This window comes from Symphalangus syndactylus, chromosome 4 (genome assembly GCF_028878055.3).
Source record: "Symphalangus syndactylus isolate Jambi chromosome 4, NHGRI_mSymSyn1-v2.1_pri, whole genome shotgun sequence".
NCBI classification, from domain to species: domain Eukaryota; kingdom Metazoa; phylum Chordata; class Mammalia; order Primates; family Hylobatidae; genus Symphalangus; species Symphalangus syndactylus.
In genome coordinates, this window is record NC_072426.2 from 98,485,449 (window position 1) to 98,509,894 (window position 24,446).

The 24,446-nt window shown below is 41.0% G+C and overlaps 1 protein-coding gene and 1 long non-coding RNA gene across 4 annotated transcripts in view; one reads left to right on the forward strand and one right to left on the reverse strand.

Moving 5' to 3' along the window:
• SAMD8 (sterile alpha motif domain containing 8) overlaps window positions 1-24,446 on the reverse strand; it is a 69,150-nt gene that overhangs the window by 43,564 nt on the left and 1,140 nt on the right. The window contains exon 2 of one of the 3 annotated variants that reach the window (XM_063637594.1): window positions 22,544-22,679. The exons of 1 other annotated variant lie outside the window; for it this stretch is intronic. In XM_063637594.1, coding sequence (XP_063493664.1) covers window positions 22,544-22,546 — 3 coding nt within the window. In that variant the 5' untranslated portion in view covers window positions 22,547-22,679. Of the gene's footprint in view, window positions 1-16,158; window positions 16,299-22,543; window positions 22,680-24,446 lie in introns of all 3 variants that reach the window. One more of the 3 variants, XM_063637593.1, reaches the window with a different exon arrangement.
• LOC129480994 (uncharacterized) lies at window positions 11,405-16,242 on the forward strand. The gene is made up of 3 exons (XR_008657219.2): window positions 11,405-11,431; window positions 13,372-13,506; window positions 16,144-16,242. It is a non-coding gene; the product is annotated as an uncharacterized lncRNA (long non-coding RNA).

A 24,446-nucleotide genomic window follows, 5' to 3' on the forward strand; every position in this document is an offset into this window, starting at 1 on the left:
CATGGAATACTATGCAACCATAAAAAGGAATGAGATCACGTTCTTTGCAGGGACATGGATGGAGCTAACTGTAATTTTGTACTTGCTGACCAACCTCTCTCCATCCACCTCTCCTATCCTTTCTCTCTAGCCTCTGATAACCACTATCCTACTTTCTACTTCTACACGATTAACTTGTTTTTAGATTCCATATATGAGTGAGATCACGTAGTATTTGTATTTCTGTGCCTGGCTGATTTCACTTAATATAATGTCCTCCAGATTCATCCATGTTGCTGCAAATAACAGGACTTCATTCTGTTTTGTGGCTGAATATGAATATGGTGCACACGCACAGACACACACACATTTTCTCTATCTGTAGACGGACACTTAGGTTGATTCCTTAGCTTGGCTATTGTGAATAGTGCTGCAATAAACATGAGAGTGCAGATATCTCTTCAACATCCTGATTTCATTTCCTTTGGATATATATCCAATAGAGAGATTGCTGGATCGTATGGTAGTTCTATTTCATTTTATTTTTTGAGACAGGGTCTCACTGTGTAACCCAGGCTGGAGTGCAGTGGTGTAGTCTTGGCCCGCTGCAACCACCACTTGCCAGGCTCAAGCAATCCTCCCACCTCAGCCTCCCAAGTAGCTGGGGCTATAGGCACGTGCCACCACGCCTGGCTAATTTTTGTATTTTTTTGTAGAGATGGGGTTTTGCCATGCTGCCCAGGCTGGTCTTGAACTCCTGAGCTCCAGCAATCTGCCTGCCTCAGCCTCCCAAAGTGCTGGGATTATAGGCGTGAGCCACCACACCCAGCCTCTGTTTTAATTTTGGAGGAACCTTCACAGTGTTTTCCATAATGGCTGTATTAATTTACATTTCTACCAACAGTCAATCGGATCATTATAAACAAAAGCCTGCCTTTTTCTTTCTTTATTGATTGACTGAGACAAACTCTTGCTCTGTTGCTCAGGCTGGAGTGCAGTAGTGTGATCACAGTTCACTGTAGCCTTGACCTCCCAGGCCCAAGGGATCTTCCTAACTCAGCCTCCTGAGTAGCTGGGACCACAGGTGTGTACCACCAAGCCCAGTTAGTTTTCTTATTTTTTGTAGAGATAGGGTCTCCCTAGGTTGCCCAGGCTGGTCTTGAACTCCTGGGCTCAAGTGATCCTCCTGCTTTGGCCTCTCAAAGTGCTGGGATTACAGCCGCGAACCACCATAGCTGGCAAAAAAAAATCTGCCTTTAGACAGCTGATTATTTCAGTCTTAAGAGTATACAGGAAATATTTTATTACACATTTCTCTTTATATTTTTATTATAATACTTTATTACAAATTCTTCACGGCTTCAGGGAGTTTTATATCCATAAATTTAAAATGTCCAACTGTCAAGAGATAACACAGGGTCACTAATTTGGTAAATTTACCAGGAATCAGGATCTGGTATTCACCCTTAGAGATCAAAACTCGACCCTGTCAGTTCCCCAGAGTTGGTCAAACCAAGAGAAACTAAAAGCAAACTCACAAGGTACTAATGGATAAACTAGAGCACCAATTCTAGACACTCAAGTGTCTAAAAAGAATGCTCATGCATTATCTCAGGCACATCCTTTTATAATTCTGAAGTATCTAGGAGGCTGATTTAATAATCAAAACGCTACTTGTAGAGCAAGTAATCAGGGCAAAGAAAAACAGATCGTCTTGGGCAAAATCTAATCCAACTTCCTGTGAGACCTAATGTAACATCAGTGCCACAGAGCAGAGAGTACCTGTCTAGAAAAGGTTGTTCACATCTCCCAGTTTCAGTCTCTCTCTCTCCTGGACAGTGTAGGATATAAAAAACCAATTCTCTTTGATGCCCCTTTGCGTAGGCTTCCAAGGAAACTACATATACAAAGGTTTTCAACCCTGGCTATACATTATAATAATCTGAAATTTTAAAATGTACTTGTATCAATGTCCATGCCTCATCCTAGGACAACTGAATCAGAATCTCAGAAGAGACAGAAATTTTATATCTGCATTTTTTAAAAAGCTCCCCATGTGATTCGAATGCACAGTGAGGCTTGAGATGCCAAGATGTTTAGAGTATTTAAAGTCATCTAGAGAGTTAATATTGGTGTTGAAATTAAACTCCAAGAATTTGGACAACGAATTCAGTGTTCTTTCCACCACTTCATGCTGCTTTTCCTTGGAGCTAAAGGATGAGTTAATAATGCTATCAAGTTCTAACAGAGATTTAAAGATTTATTATAGATTTTAAAAAAATATTCTTAGGCCGGGCGCTGTGGCTCACGCCTGTAATCCCAGCACTTTGGGAGGCCGAGGCGGGCGGATCACGAGGTCAGGAGATCGAGACCATCCTGGCTAACATGGTGAAACCCCGTCTCTACTAAAAATACAAAAAATTAGCCGGGCGAGGTGGCGGGCGCCTGTAGTCCCAGCTACTCGGGAGTCTGAGGCAGGAGAATGGCGTGAATCCGGGAGGTGGAGCTTGTAGTGAGCCGAGATCGTGCCACTGCACTCCAGCCTGGGCGACAGAGCCAGACTCCGTCTCAAAAAAAAAAAAAAAAAAAAAAAAAAAAATTCTTATCATATTTTGGAGGCTCACTTATTTCTTTAATTATCAGAAATATAAAAATTGTAGATAAATTTGATCAGTTATTTATTTTTATTTTTTTATTATACTTTAGGTTTTAGGGTACATGTGCACAATGTGCAGGTTTGTTACATATGTATCCATGTGCCATGTTGATTTCCTGCACCCATTAACTCGTCACTTAGCATTAGGTATATCTCCTAATGCTGTCCCTCCCCCCTCCCCCCACCCCACAACAGTCCCCGGAGTGTGATGTTCCCCTTCCTGTGTCCATGAGTTCTCATTGTTCAATTCCCACCTATGAGTGAGAACATGAAGTGTTTGGTTTTTTGTCCTTGCGATAGTTTACTGAGAATGATGTTTTCCAGTTTCATCCATGTCCCTACAAAGGACACGAACTCATCATTTTTTATGGCTGCATAGTATTCCATGGTGTATATGTGCCACATTTTCTTTTTTTTTTTTTTCTTTTTTTCTTTTTTTTTGAGACGGAGTCTCGCTCTGTCGCCCAGGCTGGAGTGCAGTGGCGCAATCTCGGCTCACTGCAAGCTCCGCCTCCCGGGTTCACGCCATTCTCCTGCCTCAGCCTCTCCGAGTAGCTGGGACTACAGGCGCCCGCCACCACGCCCGGCTAATTTTTTGTATTTTTAGTAGAGACGGGGTTTCACTGTGGTCTCGATCTCCTGACCTCGTGATCCGCCCGCCTCGGCCTCCCAAAGTGCTGGGATTACAAGCGTGAGCCACCGCGCCCGGCCTATGTGCCACATTTTCTTAATCCAGTCTATCGTTGTTGGACATTTGGGTTGGTTCCAACTCTTTGCTATTGTGAATGGTGCCGCAATAAACATACGTGTGCATGTGTCTTTATAGCAGCATGATTTATAGTCCTTTGGGTATATACCCAGTAATGGGATGGCTGGGTCAAATGGTATTTCTAGTTCGAGATCCCTGAGGAATCGCCACACTGACTTCCACAATGGTTGAACTAGTTTACTGTCCCACCAACAGTATAAAAGTGTTCCTATTTCTCCACATCCTCTCCAGCACCTGTTGTTTCCTGACTTTTTAATGATGGCCATTCTAACTAGTGTGAGATGGTATCTCACTGTGGTTTTGATTTGCATTTCTCTGATGGCCAGTGATGATGAGCATTTCTTCATGTGTTTTTTGGCTGCATAAATGTCTTCTTTTGAGAAGTGTCTGTTCATGTCCTGTGCCCACTTTTTGATGGGGTTGTTTGTTTTTTTCTTGTAAATTTGTTTGAGTTCATTGTAGATTCTGGATATTAGCCCTTTGTCAGATGAGTAGGTTGCAAAAATTTTCTCCCATTCTGTAGGTTGCCTGTTCATTCTGATGGTAGTTTCTTTTGCTGTGCAGAAGCTCTTTAGTTTAATGAGATCCCATTTGTCAATTTTGGCTTTTGTTGCCATTGCTTTTGGTGTTTTAGACATGAAGTCCTTGCCCACTCCTAGAGCCCTCAGAAATGATGCCGCATATCTACAACTATCTGATCTTTGACAAACCTGACAAAAACAAGAAATGGGGAAAGGATTCCCTATTTAATAAATGGTGCTGGGAAAACTGGCTAGCCATATGTAGAAAGCTGAAACTGGATCCCTTCCTTACATCTTATACAAAAATTAATTCAAGATGGATTAAAGACTTAAATGTTAGACCTAAAACCATTAAAATCCTACAAGAAAACCTAGGTGATCAGTTATTTTTAATAATCAAAGTTCTGTTTTCTGGCTATTAGATTTTGGTATTATAGACAGATTCTAAGCTTCTAATTAGTATACGTTTTAATATAAAATAACCTATAATTTTTCTTTTTCTTTTTTTTTTTTTTTTTGGGACGGAGTCTCGCTTTGTCGCCCAGGCTGGAGTGCAGTGGCACGATCTCGGCTCACTGCAAGCTCCGCCTCCCGGATTCACGCCATTCTCTTGCCTCAGCCTCCCGAGTAGCTGGGATTACAGGCATCCACCACCACACCCAGCTAATTTTTTGTATTTTTTAGTAGAGATGGGGTTTCACCGTGTTAGCCAGGATGGTCTCGATCTCCTGACCTTGTGATCCACCCACCTCGGCCTCCCAAAGTGCTGGGATTACAGGTGTGAGCCACCGCGCCTGGCAATTTTTCTTAATATTATATATCTGCAGTCAACACTAGAGCGTGATTTTTATTTTCAGACAGTTCTGTGTATATGCTTAAACTATATTTTATTCAACCTTATTATGTAGTAATTAGTAGAGGCAACAAGCCAACATCAAATCAAGATGTAATAGATGAAATAAGATGTGTGCAAAGGCACCTCAAAGACTCAATGTTATACAAACCAGAAGCAGAGAACAAGCAGAATTAGAATGGATGATCACATAGTGCTCTGCAAGCCTCAGATTAAATAATACTATAAAATGAGGAGGGAAAGAAAGGGATAACAGAAGGAAACTAACATTTATGAATACTACTACAGGTTAGATCCTGCAGTGTGATTTCATGTGTGATCTCATTTCCTAATTATAACAACTCCTGCTTGATCTTTGCCTAGTTGTTTTGAGGGTTCTGCCTGCCTGGACTTCTGTTTTATATTTTCTACCTCTTGAGTCTTCCAAGCTCTCTTCAAAGTAATAGATAATAAAATAAATATAAAACAATAACAGCAGCACCAGCTACATTTGTTGAATGCTCAGGCACTATTCTGAGCACCTTATCTTTATAGTACTATTTAATCCTCACAGCACTTTTACGAGGTAGACAGTACTATTATCTTCATTTTACACATGAGGCAATGAAGGCACAGAAAAGTTAAGTGAAGTGACCAAGGTCCTACTTGAAATTGTTCGAGCCAGGATTCAAATTTGGGATTCAAACATTTTGCCAGATTTGCTTTACACAAATTATTTAAATTATCATAATTTAAATTATTTGAAGTCGCCGAGGGAGTTAATATTGATGCTGAAATTAAACTCCAAGAATTTTGACAACAAATTCAGTACTCTTTCCACTGCTTCATGCTGCTTTTCCTTGGAGCTAAAGGATGGGTTGAAAATAAAGCTACTAAATCCTACCAGAGATTTAAAGAATGATCATAGTGGGTTTTTTTGTTTTGTTTTTGTTTTTGTTTTTTTGAGATGGAGTTTCGCTCTTGTTGCCCAGGTTGGAGTGCAATGGCATGATCTCGGCTCACCACAACCTCCACCTCCTGGGTTCAAGTAATTCTCCTGCCTCAGCCTCCCGAGTAGCTGGGATTAGAGGCATGCACCACCAAGCCCGGCTAATTTTTTTTTGTATTTTTAGTAGAGACGGGGTTTCTCCAGGTTGGTCAGGCTGGTCTCGAACTCCTGACCTCAGGTGATCTGCCTGCCTTGGCCTCCCAAAGTGCTGGGATTACAGGCGTGTGTCACCATTCCTGGCTGATCATAGGTGTTTTTTTTAAGCATTTGTATCTTATTTTGAAGATATTGCTTAACTGTTTAATACGAAGACATTATGACATTCATCATAAATATTTCGGCATCCAGTTGTTATTCATCTTCTAATAATAATGACAACTTCCTAAATAAGTACAATACACATTACCACGCCTAAGAAAATTAACCATAATATCGCCCCTAATTGTCCCTCAAATTTATCTTATTTCTGTTTCCTCCAAAAATCAGGATTCAATTTAGGTTCATGTATTACACTTGGTCATCACATCTTGCTAGTGTCTTTTAGTCTAGAACAGTGAGTGACCTAGCTCTTGTTTCTTTTTAGGGGGAGAAGACGAGTTCAGGGTAGTTCTTTGTAGAATAACCTATATTCTAGATTTACCTAGTTGTTTATGTCCTCTACTGTTAACCACTATACTATGATGTCAAGGGTTAACATCACAGCTAAACCTAACACAAATCTCTAATCATACGTATTCATGTAACTACTCAGATGGCTTTGGGGTGTTTCTTAAAACATTAATGGCTTTGTTACGTATCTAAGGCTGTATAAACAAACCATTTTCTACTGTCCCTAAGATTATATAACTTCTTCTTCCTACAAAGATGACAAATTCAAATCTAAAGATGCCAAATGAAACCAGCTAATCATTTTAACTTTATTATTTTTATTTATTTATTTATTTATTTTGAGATGGAGTCTTGCTCTGTCGCCCAGGCTGGAGTGCAGTGGCGCGATCTCGGCTCACTGCAAGCTCCGCCTCCCGGGTTCACGCCATTCTCCTGCCTCAGCCTCCCAAGTAGCTGGGACTACAGGCGCCCACCACCACGCCCGGCTAATTTTTTGTATTTTTAGTAGAGATGGGGTTTCACTATGTTAGCCAGGATGGTCTCGATCTCCTGACCTCGTGATCTGCCCACCTCGGCCTCCCAAAGTGCTGGGATTACAGGCGTGAGCCACCGCGCCCGGCCATCATTTTAACTTTAAAGAAGTCCAGGCTGGGTGCGGTGGCTCGCACCTGTAATTCCAGCACTTTGGGAGGCCGAAGCGGGAGGATCATGAGGTCAGGAGATTGAGAGCCTCCTGGCCAACATAGTGAAACACTGTCTCTATTAAAAATACAAAAATTATCTGGGTGTGGTGGTACGTGCCTGTAATCCCAGCTACTTGGGAGGCTGAGGCAGGAGAATCACTTGAACCAGGGAGTTGGAGGTTGCAGTGAGCCGAGATCATGCCACTGCACTCCAGCCTGGCGACAGAGCAAGACTGTCTCAAAACAAACAAAAAAACTCAGAAGTCCAAAAGAGTCACTTGAGCTGGGGACTTCCAGGCTATAGTGAGCTATTACTGCACCTGGGCAACAGAGCAAGACCTAGTCTTTAAAAAAAAAAAGAAGAAGAAGAAGAAGAGGAAGTACAAAGAAGATATAACAAGTATCTTTAGAATTAGAAGAAAAGCACACTGGAAAAAAGATCCAGTTGAGATGGTTTTTTTTAGGTGATTCAGAATACAGAAAGAAGTATGGAGGAAAAGTAGGGCTTCTATATTATGAAAGTGTCAACTTTTGTTAAAAGACCCTTTTGCAGAAGAAGTAATACATTTTTGTCAGTATGTGTCTGAAATTTTGCTATTTAGGCACTAAAACCAATTATATGCACATATTAATAATGCAATACAAACAGCTGGATAAAAAAGCAAATCTTTTCATTTCAGGCTTGTAACTATACACTTCCTTTAACTTGTAATCACCCCAGGGCACCAGCCCAGTATCACTGTGTACCACTTCTAATCAATAATTCCCTTCCTCACCCCCTGCGGCCCACCCCATGGTAACCACAAACCTATCTTCGTGATAATCCCTTGTTTTTCTTTATAGCTTTACTACCTAAGCATATATCCATAAATAATATAGTTTAATTTTCCCTGCATTTGTACTTTATATGAATGGCATAATACCATATGTATTCTTTTAATCTTACATAAATGTAGATTTCAGAATTCACCTGTTATTAAAAATATCTAAGCTGGGTGTGGTGGCTCATTTCTGTAATCCCAACACTTTGGGAGGCGAACGCAGGAGAACTGCTTCAGCGAAGTTCAAGACCAGCCTGGGCAACATAAGGAGACCTTGTTTCTATTAAAATTTAAAAAAACAGAAGGGCGGGTGCAGTGGCTCATGCCTGTAATCCTAGCACTGTTGGAGGCCGAGGCAGGTGGATCACTTGAGGTCAGGAGTTCCAGACCAGCCTAGCCAACATGGTGAAATGCTGTCTCTACTAAAAATACAAAAATTAGCTGGGCATGGTAGCACGCGCCTGTAATCCCAGCCACTCGGGAGGAGAATTGCTTGAACCTGGGAGGTGGAGGTTGCAATGAGCCGAGATCGCGCCACTGCACTCCAGCCTAGGTGACAGCGACTCTGTCTCAAAAAAAAAAAAAAAAAATTAAAGAAGAAAAAAAAATCAGAACCAGATTAATTTTAGAGGGCTGTTAAAACAGTTTTAAGGTTCAAAATAATACAGGAAACGTTAAATAGTCATTCTAATTTGTCAGTGAAGACCGGTAAAGGGTTTATCACCTAGGAAGAGTTAACTGCACTGAATGGGAAAGTATATTCAACCAGAACAAATAAAATGTGTTACTGTATCCTTCAAAGGAAATACAGTGAACAAAAGTACATGTTGTTCCTTGGCATGAACTAGTTAATCCTTTCTGAGTTAAAATGTCTCAAGAGGACTTGTTTATTTAACATTTACATGCTGAATACTGTCTGTCATGTAACTGGGATTATCAGCTATCCATTCAATACCTAGTTAAAATAGTAGGAAGCAGACAGGACGTACAGCTAGAGGATATGTGATGTCGGCAGAGTGTTATTCCTTAAAAAGAATGTACACCCTAACTCTCAAACTCAAGTTCTGAACCGAGTTCAGGGCATTTTCAGGAAGTAACAATAAATTAGCTAACATTCACAGCATTTACAATGTCTGAGGAACTGTTCTGTTTGACTTATATGCCCAAATAATCCTCACAACTATATAAAGTAGGTACTATTAATTTCCTCATTTTATAGATGTGACAACTGATATAAAATGGGTTAAGTTCCCCAAGATCAACTTGTACTAGCAAGTAGTACAGAGAACTGTTCAACCTAGGCAATCTCATTTTAAAGTTCATATTCTTACCCATGACAATATACTGCCTCACATGAACTGAGGGCTCTTGTACTTCTGCAAGAGCTAAATGTCATATATAAAATAATAAATATTTTCTAGTTATCAGCAGAAGAATGTACCAAAGTTACATTACATAACGAAGATATTTTTTTTCTTTTTGAGCCAGAGTCTCGCTCTGTGCCCAGGCTGGAGTGCGGTGGCGCGATCTCAGCTTATTGCAACCTCTGCCTCCCAGGTTCAAGCGATTCTCCTGTCTCAGCCTCCCGAGTAGCTGGGACTACAGGCACAAACCGCCTCTCTCTGCTAATTTTTGTATTTTTTAATAGAGACACGGTTTCACCATGCTGGCCAGGCTGGTCTCGAACCGTTGACCTCAGGTGGTCTACCCGCCTCGGCTTTCCAAAATGCTGGGATTACAGGTGTGAGCCACTGTGCCGGGCCTAATGAAGACTTTTTGAATCACAATTTTGCACTGTTCAGTCTCAAACATTTACCAAGTGTCTACTATATAGAGATGCCAGATACTAAAGCACTGAGGATACAATCAGGCCAACCCGGTGGCTCAGGCCTGTAATCTCAGCACTTTGGGAAGCCAAGGCCAGAGGATTGTTTGAGCCTAGGAGTTTAAAATTAGCCTGGGCAACATAGGGAGACCTCACCCCTACAAAAAAAAAATTAGCCAGCATGGTGGCACGTGCCTATAGTCCCAGGTCCTCAGGAGGCCAAGGTAGGAAGACCACTTGCGCCTAGGAGGTTATGGCTGCAGTGAGCTATGATCATGCCATTGTACTCCAGTCTGGATGACAGAGCAAGATACTGTCTCAAAAAAAAAAAAAAAAAAAAGCAAAAGCACTCATATGTTACATTTATTCCTCTATTAAATATTTACTGTACACATACTGTATGAAGGGTATTACACTAGGCAATGTGGCATTTATCCAAATGAATCTGAATCAGATCCTGCTTTCAATGATTCTACAGTCTAGACAGGGATATTAAAGAGTCATAATTAGTTCACTCAAACCTCAAAAGACTAATAAAGTGGATACTTATCAAATTTGCTAAAAATTAGAAAGTTAAAGGAGTTGGAAAAGAGAAGTTATTTCCAGGTGGTAAAATCAGAAAAGAGTTCTTGGAAGTGACTTTTGAGCTAAGCCTTAAAGGAGTGGTAAAATTATGTGGATAGAGATGAATAAAGTACAATAGCAAAAATTTAAAAATAAATAAATAGATCAATAAATAAAAATAAAAGTATACTAGCAGAGGAAATTGCATGACCAAAGTATGAAGGCAGGAAACAGTGGTGAACCATCAGTATGTAAAAGGCACAGGGGAATAATAGGATAAAAAGTTGAAAATATAAACTGGGGCCAGATGATGAAAACCTTTTTGTTTTTGTTTTTAGTATAATCTCCATTTTATCTTTTTCCAGAAGATAGTTTTTCTTCAGTCCTTAAGGAATCGGCTCCTTATGTGGACTTTGGTGGAGGTCATGGGGCAGCACTCAAAAGTCTGAATCAGGTGGACATGTTTGGTCCTTGCAGGCTTCACAAGTTCGATTGTTGACTACCTTTCTGTGAATGGCCCAACTCATGTAGTTACACAGCTTCACATACAGCTTTGGAAGCACATAGGTGCCCAAGGTACTTGTTTCAGAAATGTCCCTGATAGCTATGGGCTCAACTATGTTTCAAATAATGAACTTTTTTTTTTCTTCCTTTTTTTGAGACAGGGTCTCACTATGTCACCCAGGCTGGAGTGCAGTGGCACAAACTTGGCTCACTGCAACCTTTGCCTCCTGGGCTCAAGTGATCCTTCCACCTAAGCCTCCCAAGTAGCTGGGACCAGAGGTGTGCACCACAATGCTGGGCTAATTTTTGTACTTTTTTTTTTTTGTAGCGATAGGGTTTTGCCATGTTGCCCAGGCTGGTCTCAAACTCCTGGGCTCAAGCAATCCTCCCGTCTCAGCCTCCCAAAATGCTGGGATTACAGGTGTGAACCACCACACCCAGCCTCAAATGATGAACTTAATAGGCTTGTCCCTGGGCATACATCATGCACAGTTTATGCAGCAAATAGGCTGCATAAGGCAGTAGCCCTTTTAGACACAGTTGTTCCTTCATGGAAACAAGGACCTGAGAGAGCCATGGAAACCTTTATCAAGTTAAAAACATTCTACACACAATGGGATTCTCTGCAGATATCTGAAAAAGAGGATGACATAATCAGAGTGGTTTTAGAAAGAATAATTGGCTGGGTGTGGTGGCTCATACCTATAATCCTAGCACTCTGGTAGCTGGAGGCGGGAGGATCACTTGAGGCCAGGAGTTCAAGACCAGCCTGGGCAACATGGTGAAACCCCATCTCTGTAAACAAACAAACAAACAAAAACAAACAAAGAACTAATTAGCTGGCTGTGCTGGCATGTGCTTATACTTGCAACTACTTAGGAAGGTGAGGTGGGAGGACGGCTTGAGCCTGGGAGGTTGAGGCTGCAGTAAGCCATGACTGTGTCATTGCATTCCAGCCTGAGTGACAGAGCGAGACCCTACCTTAGGAAAAAAAAAAAAAAAAGGAAAGAAAAAAAGAATAATTGTCTTAAGAGTGTAAAACAGATTGTGAAACAGGATGGAATATAATGACAGACATGAAGACAGAATGAAGGAAACAGCTTCTAAAAAGTAGAGGAACAGAAGAAGAGAGAGCTACTCTTCACTAAGTGTACCATTTTGCTCTCTAGATTTTTCTGACAGGTACTTTTTTTTTTGAGATGGAGTCTCGTTCTGTCACCCAGGCTGGAGTGCAATGGTACCATCTCGGCTCACTGCAATCTCCACCTCCCGGGTTGAAGCAATTCTCCCACCTCAGCCTTCCAAGTAGCTGGAACTACAGGCGTGTGCCACGACGCCTGGCTAATTTTCGTATTTTTAGTAGAGACAGGGTTTCACCACGTTGACCAGACTGCTCTCGAACTCCTGACCTCAAGTGATCTGCCCGTCTTGGCCTCCCAAAGTGCGGGAATTACAGGCATGAGCCACGGTGCCTGGCCTCTGACAGGTACATTTTAAAAAATAAATGGATTTCTGCTTGCAGGAAGATGGAGTAGACATACTTTTTCCTATTACTCTATGGACATTATATATAAAATAAACATAAGAAGACTCTGAGAAATGAAGAGGAAGGCTGACTGGCCAGGCACCTTGGGACCCAAGGAACAACACAGTAGTGAGCTCTTTGGGTGTTTTGTTTGTTTATTTTGCCACATATATCCCAAAGTGGATACTAGAGAAGCTAGCAACCTGGAAATGTCAAAGGTGCAGATAAAAAAAGCTCCAAGAAAAACCAAAAACCAGCTGGGTGTGGTGGCTCATGCCTGTAATCCCAGCACTTTGAGAGGCTGAGGCGGGCAGATCGCCGGAGCTGAAAAGTTTGAGACCACCCTGGGCAACATGGTGAAACTCCGTCTCTACTAAAATACAAAAAATTACCTGGGCATGGTGGCACGTGCCTGTAGTCCCAGCTACTCTGAGGCTGAGTAACTACTCTGAGGCTGAGGCTAGAGAGTCGCTTGAGCCCTGGAGGCAGAGGTTGCAGTGAGCCGAGATCATGCCACTGCACTCCAACCTGGGAGAGAGTGAGACTCCACCTCAAAAAAAAAAAAAGAAAGGAAAACCTAAAGTATAATAATAAAATAAAATAAAATAAAATAAAATAAAAAATAAATTAAAAAAGAAAAAAGAAAAATTCATTAGGCAGAGTATCAAAGTCCTACAAATCCCATCCTCAAGTGATAGCCACTAATAACCATTTGAGAATATATAACCCCGGATCTCCCTGTTAAATTACAATAAACATTTATGTCCATTAAAAAAAAAAAAAAGAAAAACCAAAGGACCAGAAAAAGAGACAGCCTAGCAAGACGTATGACTTTTAGACAGTAACCCACTCTATTCTAGCCAAACACCACATAAAAAACCAGCCCCCTTTCCACTCCCACCCTCACCAGGAAAGGCCAAATGGAGAGCCTTGATTTTTAAGCCTGTCGGGTTTTAATCCGGCCATATCTCTCTCCACACCAGGGTGGTACCAGAGAAGACCAAGTAGGGAGCCTGGATTGTCATTATTGTCTAGCAGTAACAAGTCTCTCCCCCACTCTTAACATGCTGTCAGAGGAGACCATTTGGGGAACTTGGACTTCAAACCCAAACAGCACTTGTGAGGCACCCCTCCTGCTCCTTGCAGAGGTACTACCAGAGGAAACCTGCTGGAGAGTCAGGACTAACACCACTCAGTGGTAAATCAGAGGTAACAAAGCCACCCACAACCCTCATCTCCTTTACCCGCCCAACCCCCTGCACAGGGTGGGGTTGGGTGAGATGGGGTGGGAAGCAAGTATGAGGTGTCCATTTCCTTCCCAGCAAGCAAGGTACAAAACCTAACCCTTCTCCACCTGGCACTATGGAGATGGTGCCCGTAGAACACTACCATAGGAAGGGCCAATATCCCTCACAAATATAGATGCAAAAATACTTAACAAAATATTAGCAAACAGAATTCAGCAATATATAAAATTAATTATATATCATGACCAAATAGGGTTTATTCCAGGGATGCAAGGCTGGTTCAATATTTGAAAATCAAACAATGTAACTCACCATGTTAACCAGCTAAAGGAGAAAAAACACAGGAGCATATAAATAAAAAAAGCATCTAACAAAATTTTTATTGCAAATACGCATTTATAATACAAATTGTCAGAAAACTGCTAACAGAGGAGGATTTTTTGGGGAAGGGGTAAGAGACAGGGTCTTGCTATGTTGCCCAGGCTAAACTCCGCGGCTCAGGCATCCATCCATGTCCGCCTCCCAAAGTGCTGGGGTGCTGGGTTTACAGGCGAGAGCCACAGTGCCCAGCCAAGAAATTTGTGTGTGTGTGTGTGCAAGACAGAGTCTCCCTCTATCATTCAGGCTGGAGTGCAGTGGCATAATCTCAGCTCACTGCAACCTCTGCCTCCAGGGTTCAAGTGATTCTCATGCCTCAGCCTCCCAAGTAGCTGGGATTACTGGTGCCCCCACCACCCTCGGCTAATTTTTCTTTTTTTTTTTTTTCTGGAGACAGGGTTTTGCCATGTTGGCCAAGCTGGTCTCGAATGCCTGACCTCAGGTGATCTGCCTGCCTCAGCCTCCCAAAGTGCTGAGATTACAGGCGTGAGCCACTGCGCCCAGCCTATAATTATTTCAAAATAAAAACTGAAAAAATTTTAAAATAAGCACAATGTCCTAAAAAATAGCAAATATGGCATATGTGTATATTTTTAAATAAATAAATATCAAACTAGTAATATTTACTCCTTGGATGGGCCCTTTCACTGTCTACATTAAAAATTTCTAAAATTTCTATATTCTATACAATAAGAATGTAATACTTATATTCAGAGAAAAGGTTTTTTTAAGAAAATGATGTGATATGATTTTGAAAAAAGAAAATGAAAAATGAAAGTATTATTTTTCACTATTTGAAGCAAATCTCATTTAAGCAGATATAAATAGAAAATTAAGAAAGTCACTGGGCATGGTGGCTTACTCCTGTAATCCCAGCACTTTGGGAGGCCAAAGAGGGTGGATCACTTGAGGTCAGGAGTTCAAGACCAGCCTGGCCAACATGGTGAAATGCTGTCTCTATTAAAAATACAAAAATTAGCTGGGCATAGTGGTGGATGCCTGTAATCCTAGCTACTCGGGAGGCTGAGGCAGGAGAATCGCTTGAACCTGGGAGGCAGAGGTTGCAGTGAGCCAAGATCACACCACTGCACTCCAGCCTGGGCGACAAAGTGAGACTCCATCAAAAAAAAAAAAAGAAAATTAAGAAAGTCAATTAAATTCAATTATTAACCCATATATGCATATACACACTAAGTATATGCATGAGGCAACCAGCAAAACCAGGAAGTCCAAGAAAAGATCTGATTCAGTTCCACGACCCATTAACAGTGTGATGTTGGAAACAGCTTAACCTTTATCTGATAAGGGATCCAGAGATTACAAAGAGAAAGTAATTTGAAACATTAAACACGTTGTGTTTTGTAAATCAGGATGACAGAGTTCTTAGGTTAGAAATGGAAGTGACCTGAGAGATCTAGTACAATTCCTCAATTTACAGCTGAAGAAACTAAGGCTAGAGAGTTAAACAAGCTTCAGATAAATAAGCTATTCACCAACAGCATCTGATATACAGCCCAGAAAGTAACAGTACTGGCTCTAGAATTAAACTGCCTAGGTTCAAATTGTGGATTTACCACTCATAGTTATGTGACCCTGCAGAAGTTACATAACTTTCTTGGGCCTCACTGTCTTTATCTGTAAAATGAGGAGAATTCCTACTTCATAGGCTTGTTGTGAAGATTACATGGAATAATACATGTAATGCACTTACAATAATGCACTTATAATAATGCTTAGCAAATAGAAACTGCTCAGTAGGCCGGGTGTGGTGGCTCCCGCCTATAATCCCACCACTTTGGGAGGCTGAAGTGGGTATATCACTTGAGGTTAAGAGTTCAAGACAAGCCTGGTCAACATAAAACCCCACCTCTACTAAAAATACAAAAATTAGCCAGGTGTGGTGGTGCACGTCAGTAGTCCCAGCTACTTGGGAGGCAGAGGCAAGAGAATCACTTGAACCTGAGAGGCGGAGGCTACAGTGAGCTGAGATGGCACCACTGCACTCCAGCCTAGGCAACAGAGTGAGATTTCATCTCAAAAAAAAAAAAAAAGATGGAAATTACTTTTCAACCTAACAACAATGTAATTAAGCTACATAAACTGAGAAACAATAATACAAAATAGAGGTTCTAGTTACTCAATGCATTGCTCTACACATCAATATGCACTGCTCATATAAAGACTTAATATAAAATTTAACTATTAATAAATATTTCCACAGGAGCATACCACTCACCAACATTTTAAAAAGTATGTCGCCAGCCGGGCGCGGTGGCTCACATCTGTAATCCCAGCACTTTGGGAGGCCGAGGCAGGCGGATCACGAGGTCAGGAGCTTGAGACCATCCTGGCGAACACGGTGAAACTCAGCCTCTACTAAAAATACAAAAAATCAGCTGGGCATGGTGGCGGGCGCCTGTAATCCCAGCTATGGGAGGCTGAGGCAGGAGAATGGCATGAATCCGGGAGGCGGAGCTTGTGGTGAGCTGAGATCGCGCCACTGCACTCCAGCCTGGGCAATAGAGCGAGACTCCATTTCAAAAATAAATAAAATAAAATAAAATGAAATAAAAAGTATGTCAGTGATGTAACTGATTACTGTTGATACCTAAAAGCACTTCTGTACAGTTTGGGAATTGGGAAACTTCCTAAAGTGATAGGCACTAAAAACTAGAAAGACACAGCTATTCCACTGGGCTTAAATTATACCAACACACAAGAGACCGAAATGGCCTCTAATCTATCACTGGACAATCTTTACTTTTTTTTGAGACAGTGTCTCACTCTGTCGCCCAGGCTGGAGTGCAGTGGTACAATATCGGCTCACTGCAACCTCCACCTCCCGAGCAGCTGGGATTACAGATGCGCGCCACCACGCCCAGCTAATGTTTTTGTATTTTTAGTAGAGACAGGGTTTCACCATGTTGGCCAGGCTGGTCTTGAACTCCTGACCTCAGGCAATCCACCTGCCTCGGCCTCCCAAGGTGCTGGGATTACAGGCCTGAATCACCGTGTCTAGCTAACAATATTTAAAATACAGAGGATATACCAACAAAATGAAACGTTTACAATATGCTTACTTTTACAGAACCAACGTCCATGTTCAGATGGTGATTACAGTGACTTAAACATGCTGGATTTTTCTTGTAGTTTCACTTCTCACGTGTGCGCACATGTGTGTGCATGTGTGTACAGAAAATAATCAAAAATATTGGGAGTACAACCAGCTGAAGCAACTGTCCTCTATTCTAAATTCTGTGATTGTATTTAAAAGCTCCACATTAAAATGTCCCTAAAGGAATTCACAACTGATAAAACTTGACTCATAAATACAATATGTGCTATTTGTATAAATTATTATTGATGCACACCTGTAATCCTAGCACTTTGGGAAGCCAAGGTCGGCAGGAGTTTTGAGACCAGCCTGACCAACATGGAGAAACCCCATCTCTACTAAAAATACAAAAAAATTAGCTGGGCATGGTGGCGCATGCCTGTAATCCCAGCTACTCAGGAGGCTGAGGCAGGAGAATTGCTTGAACCCAGGAGGCGGAGGTTGCAGCGAACTGAGATCGCACCATTGCACTCCAGCCTCAGTAACAAGAGCGAAACTCCATCTCAAATTAAAAAAAAAAAGAAATTATTACTGATTTAGTTTACAAAATTTAAAAGTTAAACAGTTTCCAAATGATGTATAAAACGTAAAAAAATTAAGATCCATATCCCAAGACAAACACTGAGGAAAAGACTTAAAAAATTATATAAAGCTAGAGTTAATAAATTTTCCTTAGGGCAATTATATATTATAGATGCACTGAAGCTAAAATACAGCTAAATCAAATACATTTAGCTTATCTAATATCCACATAATAAAGACTACACGTTTGCAGATCCATAAACCAGAACATAAAAACAATTCTTATGGAAGCAAAAAGCCTAAACTATGATGTAGAAGAATAAGTTATGGCCAAACTTTGTGATTAATAACTCTGTAGTTTATAGTATTTGGGATTATTCAACTTTTTTCCATCCCATTTTAAAATTTTTACCATAAATGAAAACATTTTCATTGAGCAAACAAAAACTACTCTTTTCTCTTTATACTTGTAGAAAGATATTTTTCTTTTTCTTTTTTGAGATGGAGTCTTGCTCTGTCACCCAGGCTGGAATGCAGCGGCGTGATCTCAGCCCACTGCAGCCTCCGCCTCCCAGGTTCAAGCAATTCTCCTGCCTCTGCCTCCCAAGTAGCTGGGACTACAGGGGCGCACCACCACACCTGGCTAATTTTTATATTTTTAGTAGAGACAGCATTTCACCATGTTGGCCAGGCTGGTCTCAAACTCCTGATCTCAAGTGATCTGCCTGCCTCACTCTCCCAAAGTGCTGGGATTACAGGCGCAAGCCACTGCGCCCAGCCTATTTTGCATTTTCTTAGTAAGCACAGGGTATTGTTTCCAAAACATCGATAAAATCTGCAATAATTACAAAACAGTTTCAAAGACCTTGCACTAATTCCTACCATCTATTTTGAAACTCTTTAGCAGCGATTTTCTGTTTTGTTATGTCCCACTTCTGAGCAGTAGAATTTAGGGCAGCACCTTTAAAGAATTAAATTCCCTCCTCAGTTACATCATCATTCTCTTGGTCTTTTTTGCTGCTCTAACCATGAACTCTTATAATTTTACTCAAAAAAAGTTGTCATATATACCAAATAACACAATCTTTTTCTGGCTCCAAATAGCCTTTAAACTAACTTCTACTATCAGGCTGCATCAAATTATCTACACCAAATCCAGAACTGTCTCCCCTCAATGAATAAGAATCTGACAGATATTACCATCCATTTTATATCCTCAGTTATACCAAAAGTTTTTACATGATGATAGGACTTTGGTGATAAATTTGGTAAAGGGTTCCTGACCTGGCTGCAATGCCACAGCAAACCAGTAAAGAAGCCAAGTATCTAAAATTCTAATTTTTATTCTAACCAGGCTAGCAGTTTAACATATCAATTTGGTAAAATCTTTTTTGTTTGTTCGTTTTTTGAGACGGCATTTCACTCTTGTCACCCAGGCTGGAACAATGGCGCAATCTCGGCTCACTGCAACCTCTGCCTCCTGGGATCGAGCAATTCTCCTGCCTCAGCCTCCCAAGTAGCTGGGATTACAGGCACGTGCCACGTGCCACCACACCCAGCTAATTTTTTTGCATTTTTAGCAGAGAAAAGGTTTCACCATGTTGGCCAGGGTGGTCTTGAACTCCTGACCTCAAGTGATCCACCCACCTTGGCCTCCCAAAGTGCTGGGATTACAGGTGTGAGCCATCACGCCCACCCTTTTTTTTTTTTTTTTTTTAAAGATAGGGCCTCACTCTTTACCCAGGCTGGAGTGCAGTGGCGCAATCACAGCTTACTGCAGCTTTGACCTCCTGGGCTCAGGTGATCCTCCCACCTCAGCCTCCTGAGTTCTGGGACTATAGGTGCACACCACCACGCCCGGCTAATTTTTTGTATTTTTAGTAGAGATGAGGTCTCACTATGTTGCTCAGGCTGGTCTCAAACTCCTGGGCTCAAGGGATCCACCCACCTCAGCTTCCCAAAGTGCTGGGATTACATGCATGAGTCACCCCACCCAGCTGGTAAAACCTTTATTTTTAAATATGCTACACTGGCAGGCCGCGGTGGCTCACGCCTGTAAACCTAACACTTTGGGAGGCCAAGGTGGGCGGATGCCTTGAGCTGAGGAGTTCAAAACCAGCCTGAGCAACATAGTGAGACCTCGTCTCTACTAAAAACACAAAAAATTAGCCGAGCATGGTGGCACGCGCCTGTAATCCCAGCTACTGGGGAGGCTGAGGTGGGAGAACTGCTTGAACCCGGGAGGCGAAGGTTGCTATGAACTGACATCACGCCACTGCACCAGGCCTCGGCAACAGAGTGAGACTCTGTCTCTAAATAAATAAATAAATAAATATGCTACATCCAAAATCTAATCAATATAATGGAAAATGAGAAACTGGCTCAAGACTTCAAACTCCATTAAATATCACGAAAATGGATTGGATTTGGAGCCAAATTTTAATGTATGGTTTTGAAAATCTCTGGCTTTCATGCCAATGTTATATTGATGGATCCGACATCAATTCCATTTAATCTCAAAGTTCCAAACTAAAACAGATTTGCAAGTATTTCCAAAAACTCAGTGTTACCAGTTAACCTATAGGAAGGCCCTAAATTAGCAGAATCCATGGTTTTCACCTCCAACTAGAATTTATCTGTCAAAAATTTCAAGACAACAGAACAAGTATCAAGATAACAGATACTCATGTTACTACCTCTCTTGTCCTCTGCCACAACTCATAAGCTTAACTAAATACACATCAAAAATTTAAGACACTCACACCTGTAATCCTAGCACTTTGAGAGGCTAAGGTGGGAGGACTGCTTGAGGCCAGGGGTTCTAAACCAGGCTGGTCAACATAGCTGATACCCCAACTCTACAAAAGAAAAATTTTAAAAATTTGCCAGGTGTGGTGGCACACACCTGTAGTCCCAGCTACTCAGAAAGCTGAGGCAGGAGGACTGCTTGAGCCCAGGAGTTCAAGGCTGCATGAGCCATGATCGCGCTACTGTACTCCAGCATGGGAGACAGAGTGAGACCCTATCTTTAAAAAAAAAAAAAAAACCAAAAAACGTTTAGACAAATATAAATATAGTTCACTGCCCTGCCCCGTAACACTCTTTTCTGAGGTACATATCATAAAACATTGTTTTGTGGTGAAACTATTATAACCAAGTTTTTCTTAGTTAATAGTCTTTTTTTTTTTTTTTTTTTTGAGACGGAGTCTCACTCTGTTGCCCAGGCTGGAGTGCAGTGGCGCGATCTCCACTCACTGCAAGCTCCGCTTCTCGGGTTCATGCCATTCTCCTGCCTCAGCCTCCTGAGTAGCTGGGACTACAGGCGCCTGCCACCAGGCCCGGCTAATTTTTTTGTATTTTTAGTAGAAACTGGGTTTCACCGTGTTCGCCAAGATGGTCTTGATCTCCTGACCTCATGATCTGCCCGCCTTGGCCTCCCAAAGTGCTGGGATTACAGGCGTGAGCCACCATGCCCGCAGTATGTTACATTCTATATTATTGTGAGGACCCAGTAACAGAACATTTCAATACGGAAACATGAAGTCACTAAACTCAGCTAAAGGTTAGGCTTCAGATCTGTGATGATGGTGCTGTGTGTATGGGAGGAGGGGGTACAGGAATATTCACATCACAGGTCTCTTACAAATCCATACCCACACATTCATATGGCAAATTACCAGGAAGCAACAGCGGTAGCATGTAAACACCGATCTGTTTTCCCACTGTGCCTGGCCCATGCTCTCCTATTTTTAGTTAACATCTTGATTTCTCAAGGCCAAGAAAACCACAAGACCTAAAGTAAGCATCACTGTCCTGATGATATCTGTTATCAAATGGCTTTCTCTGTTCTTGCCCTACTATTAACCCCTCAATGTGTTACATCATACCCTTAGAGCAAAACAAAAACAAGAACAAAAACTGGTTCCAAAAGAATTCCCAAAATCACATGTAAGCAAGTATTAAAGATATGGCATTTTGCAAATAAGTAACTCTTTATTTGTAAACAAATATAAATACATGAGACATGTGAAAATAATCAAGGCTCTCCCCTGTCATCTCTGCAAATAAGTAAAACATTTAATCTGGGAATGAAATAGTATAGTCCTCCTCTATAACCTAAATCCCTTAAAAGAATTACAATTAGCTCATACTGTATTTTTTCACCAAATACCACAATCATTCAAAAGAGCTTCATAGGTAATTTAGCAGAATATGGAATTGTATTCATATCTCATATAAATCAGTTTGATGTCTAAAGAGAATCAAAGCTACAGAAGCTTTAAAATTAAAAAGTGAATTCAATCTTAGTTCACTACCAATCCACTGACATATGAAAAATGAAGGGGGTAGAATCTGAAGACAGGAAAGATTTCCATCCATAAATTAACAGGCATGCTAGGTACACCCAACAATTAACACCATATATTACATCAGGCCTGGAAGTAAAAATCTTCAAAGAATAGCTCGTTAACATGGCATTCTTATAAAACAATAATAATACTATTCATGGAAACATCTGTGATTTAAGTTTCTCAAAAAAAGTGTTCAAATTTCAATTCTTAGAAAAGCCATGAAAATGTCTTCATCAGTAACAGCAAAGTTTTGAAGAAGTATTGAGGATCTAATGATTAACAAAATAAAAAAAAAGTTTACAAGCAACTGTGCAATGTGAATAAGCTTTTGCAGAAGGGGGGTTATGCTACTGAAATCAAAACTGATTTACCTAAATATGTCTGCATATTCTGCCATCGCAGTCATGATGGCTTCTTCTGCCTTAGAGAAGCTGATTTTTTTTTTTTTTTTTTTGAGACATATCACTCTGTCGCCCAGGCTGGAGTGCAGTGATGTCATCTCAGCTCACAACCTCTGCTTCCCGGGTTCAAGAGATTCTCCTGCCTCAGCCTCCTGAGTAGCTGGGATTACAGGCGTGAGCCACCACACCTAGTTAATTCTTTTTATAGTATTAGTAGAGATGAGGTTTTACCATGTTGGCCAAGCTGGTCTTGAACTCCTGACCTCAAGTGATCTGCCTGCTTCGGCCTCCCGAAGTGGTGGGATTACAGGAGTAAGCCACCACACCTGGCCTAAAACTTATTTTCTTTATTCAATGGGTGTGAGAACTGACAATGGGAAACAAAAATTAAAAAACTATTAGACATGCTAATACGTTAATTGTACAACTCCATCTAACAGTTTCTCTTTAATTTTTTTTTTTGAGACGGAGTCTCTCGCTCTGTCGCCCAGGCTGGAGTGCAATGGCGCGATCTCGGCTCACTGCAAACTCCGCCTCCCCGGTTCACGCCATTCTCCTGCCTCAGCCTCCCGAGTAGCTGGGACTACAGGCGCCCGCCACCGCGCCTGGCTAATTTTTTGTATTTTTAGTAAAGACGGGGTTTCACTCTGGTCTCAATCTCCTGACCTCGTCATCCACCCGCCTCGGCCTCCCAAAGTGCTAGGATTACAGGAGTGAGCCACCGCGCCTGGCGTTTCTCTTTAATTTTGCAATAACATTAAGCTGTAATCTTAATAGAGTTCTTATACTGCAATTCAGCAAATTTTTACATGCCATGACTTTTATTCAGAACTAAGTATGAAGATAAGGTCTCCAGAGGATCTCACTCTAGAGATAAAACCAACAAACAGTAATATTACATAAACTTCAACTGAAGATAATTTGTATTAAGTTAAAGAAAAGGGAATTAATACTCTAACAATCTCAGCATTTTTAGCTAAGAATTCACATATCCGTTGAAGAAACAATTACTATTCCACTGTGCATCTGAGGGTATGTCACATAGCCCATACACATAAACTAATTTAAAAGCTGTTGCCAATCAAATTATCATCTCATGAAGATTAAACAGTAGATATCCATTTAGATTTAATCAAGCATTTAGAAAATGCTTGATGCTAACAAAAATTAGCCAGGAGTGGTGGCGCCCACCTGCAGTCCCAGCTGCTCCCAGCTACTTGGGAGGCTGAGGTGGGAGGATGACTTAAGCCTGGGCAACACAGCGAATCTCTGTCTCAAAAAAAGAAAAAAGAAAAGAAAAGAAATGGCCAACAACTTTACAAACCTATAATCACATAAAAAGTTGTAAAACACATGAGACGTGGCTAAAGTCAAAGACTTCATGGAACCATGTTATGACTTAACAATCACAAAAGGAAGTGAATTTATCTATACTAAAGTGAATATAAATATTGCAATCATTCTTTTTCTGGCATAATTATGTTTTGGAACTATGTCTTCTATAAAAAGCACCTGTGTACCCACCTGTCCCAGTTGTGTTGGCTGCCAACTACAAGCATCCTCTGTCCTTATTTTTCCAAATCACTCTACTAAAAATACTATTCACACAATACCTGCAAAATAGTATTTCAATATTGGTTTTGCCAATCAGTCAAACGTACCTCTCCAATTTTCAAGAGATAACTCCAATCCTGGGGTTATCAGTGAGAGGAAGATTTGGTATTGCGCCTAGACTGTGGCAAGTTCACTGTGCCCCCTTAACCCAGAAACTTGCATTGACCATATATTTACTATGTGGCAAAAACATGTGTCAGCTTAAAACTTTGAAAGCGGAACCAGTCTATGTTGAGTATGTGTAAAATCCGAGTGTCCAAATTCTTGTTTCAAGTTTAATTTTTAAACTGAGTATCCAAAGTCTTGTTTCAAGTTTTTAAAACTTAAAGGTAATGTAGTAAATCTTTTTTAGGATCTTAACATGTCTGGTATTTAAACTTATTTACGAAAAAAATACAATGAAAAAAAGGACACCCTGTCAATAAATCCAAATGATATCTTCATTTTCAGAATCACGTCTTTCACTATCTCCTTCAAACATCACTTCCTCTCCACTACTTCCCCCAGTCCTTTAGGCAAA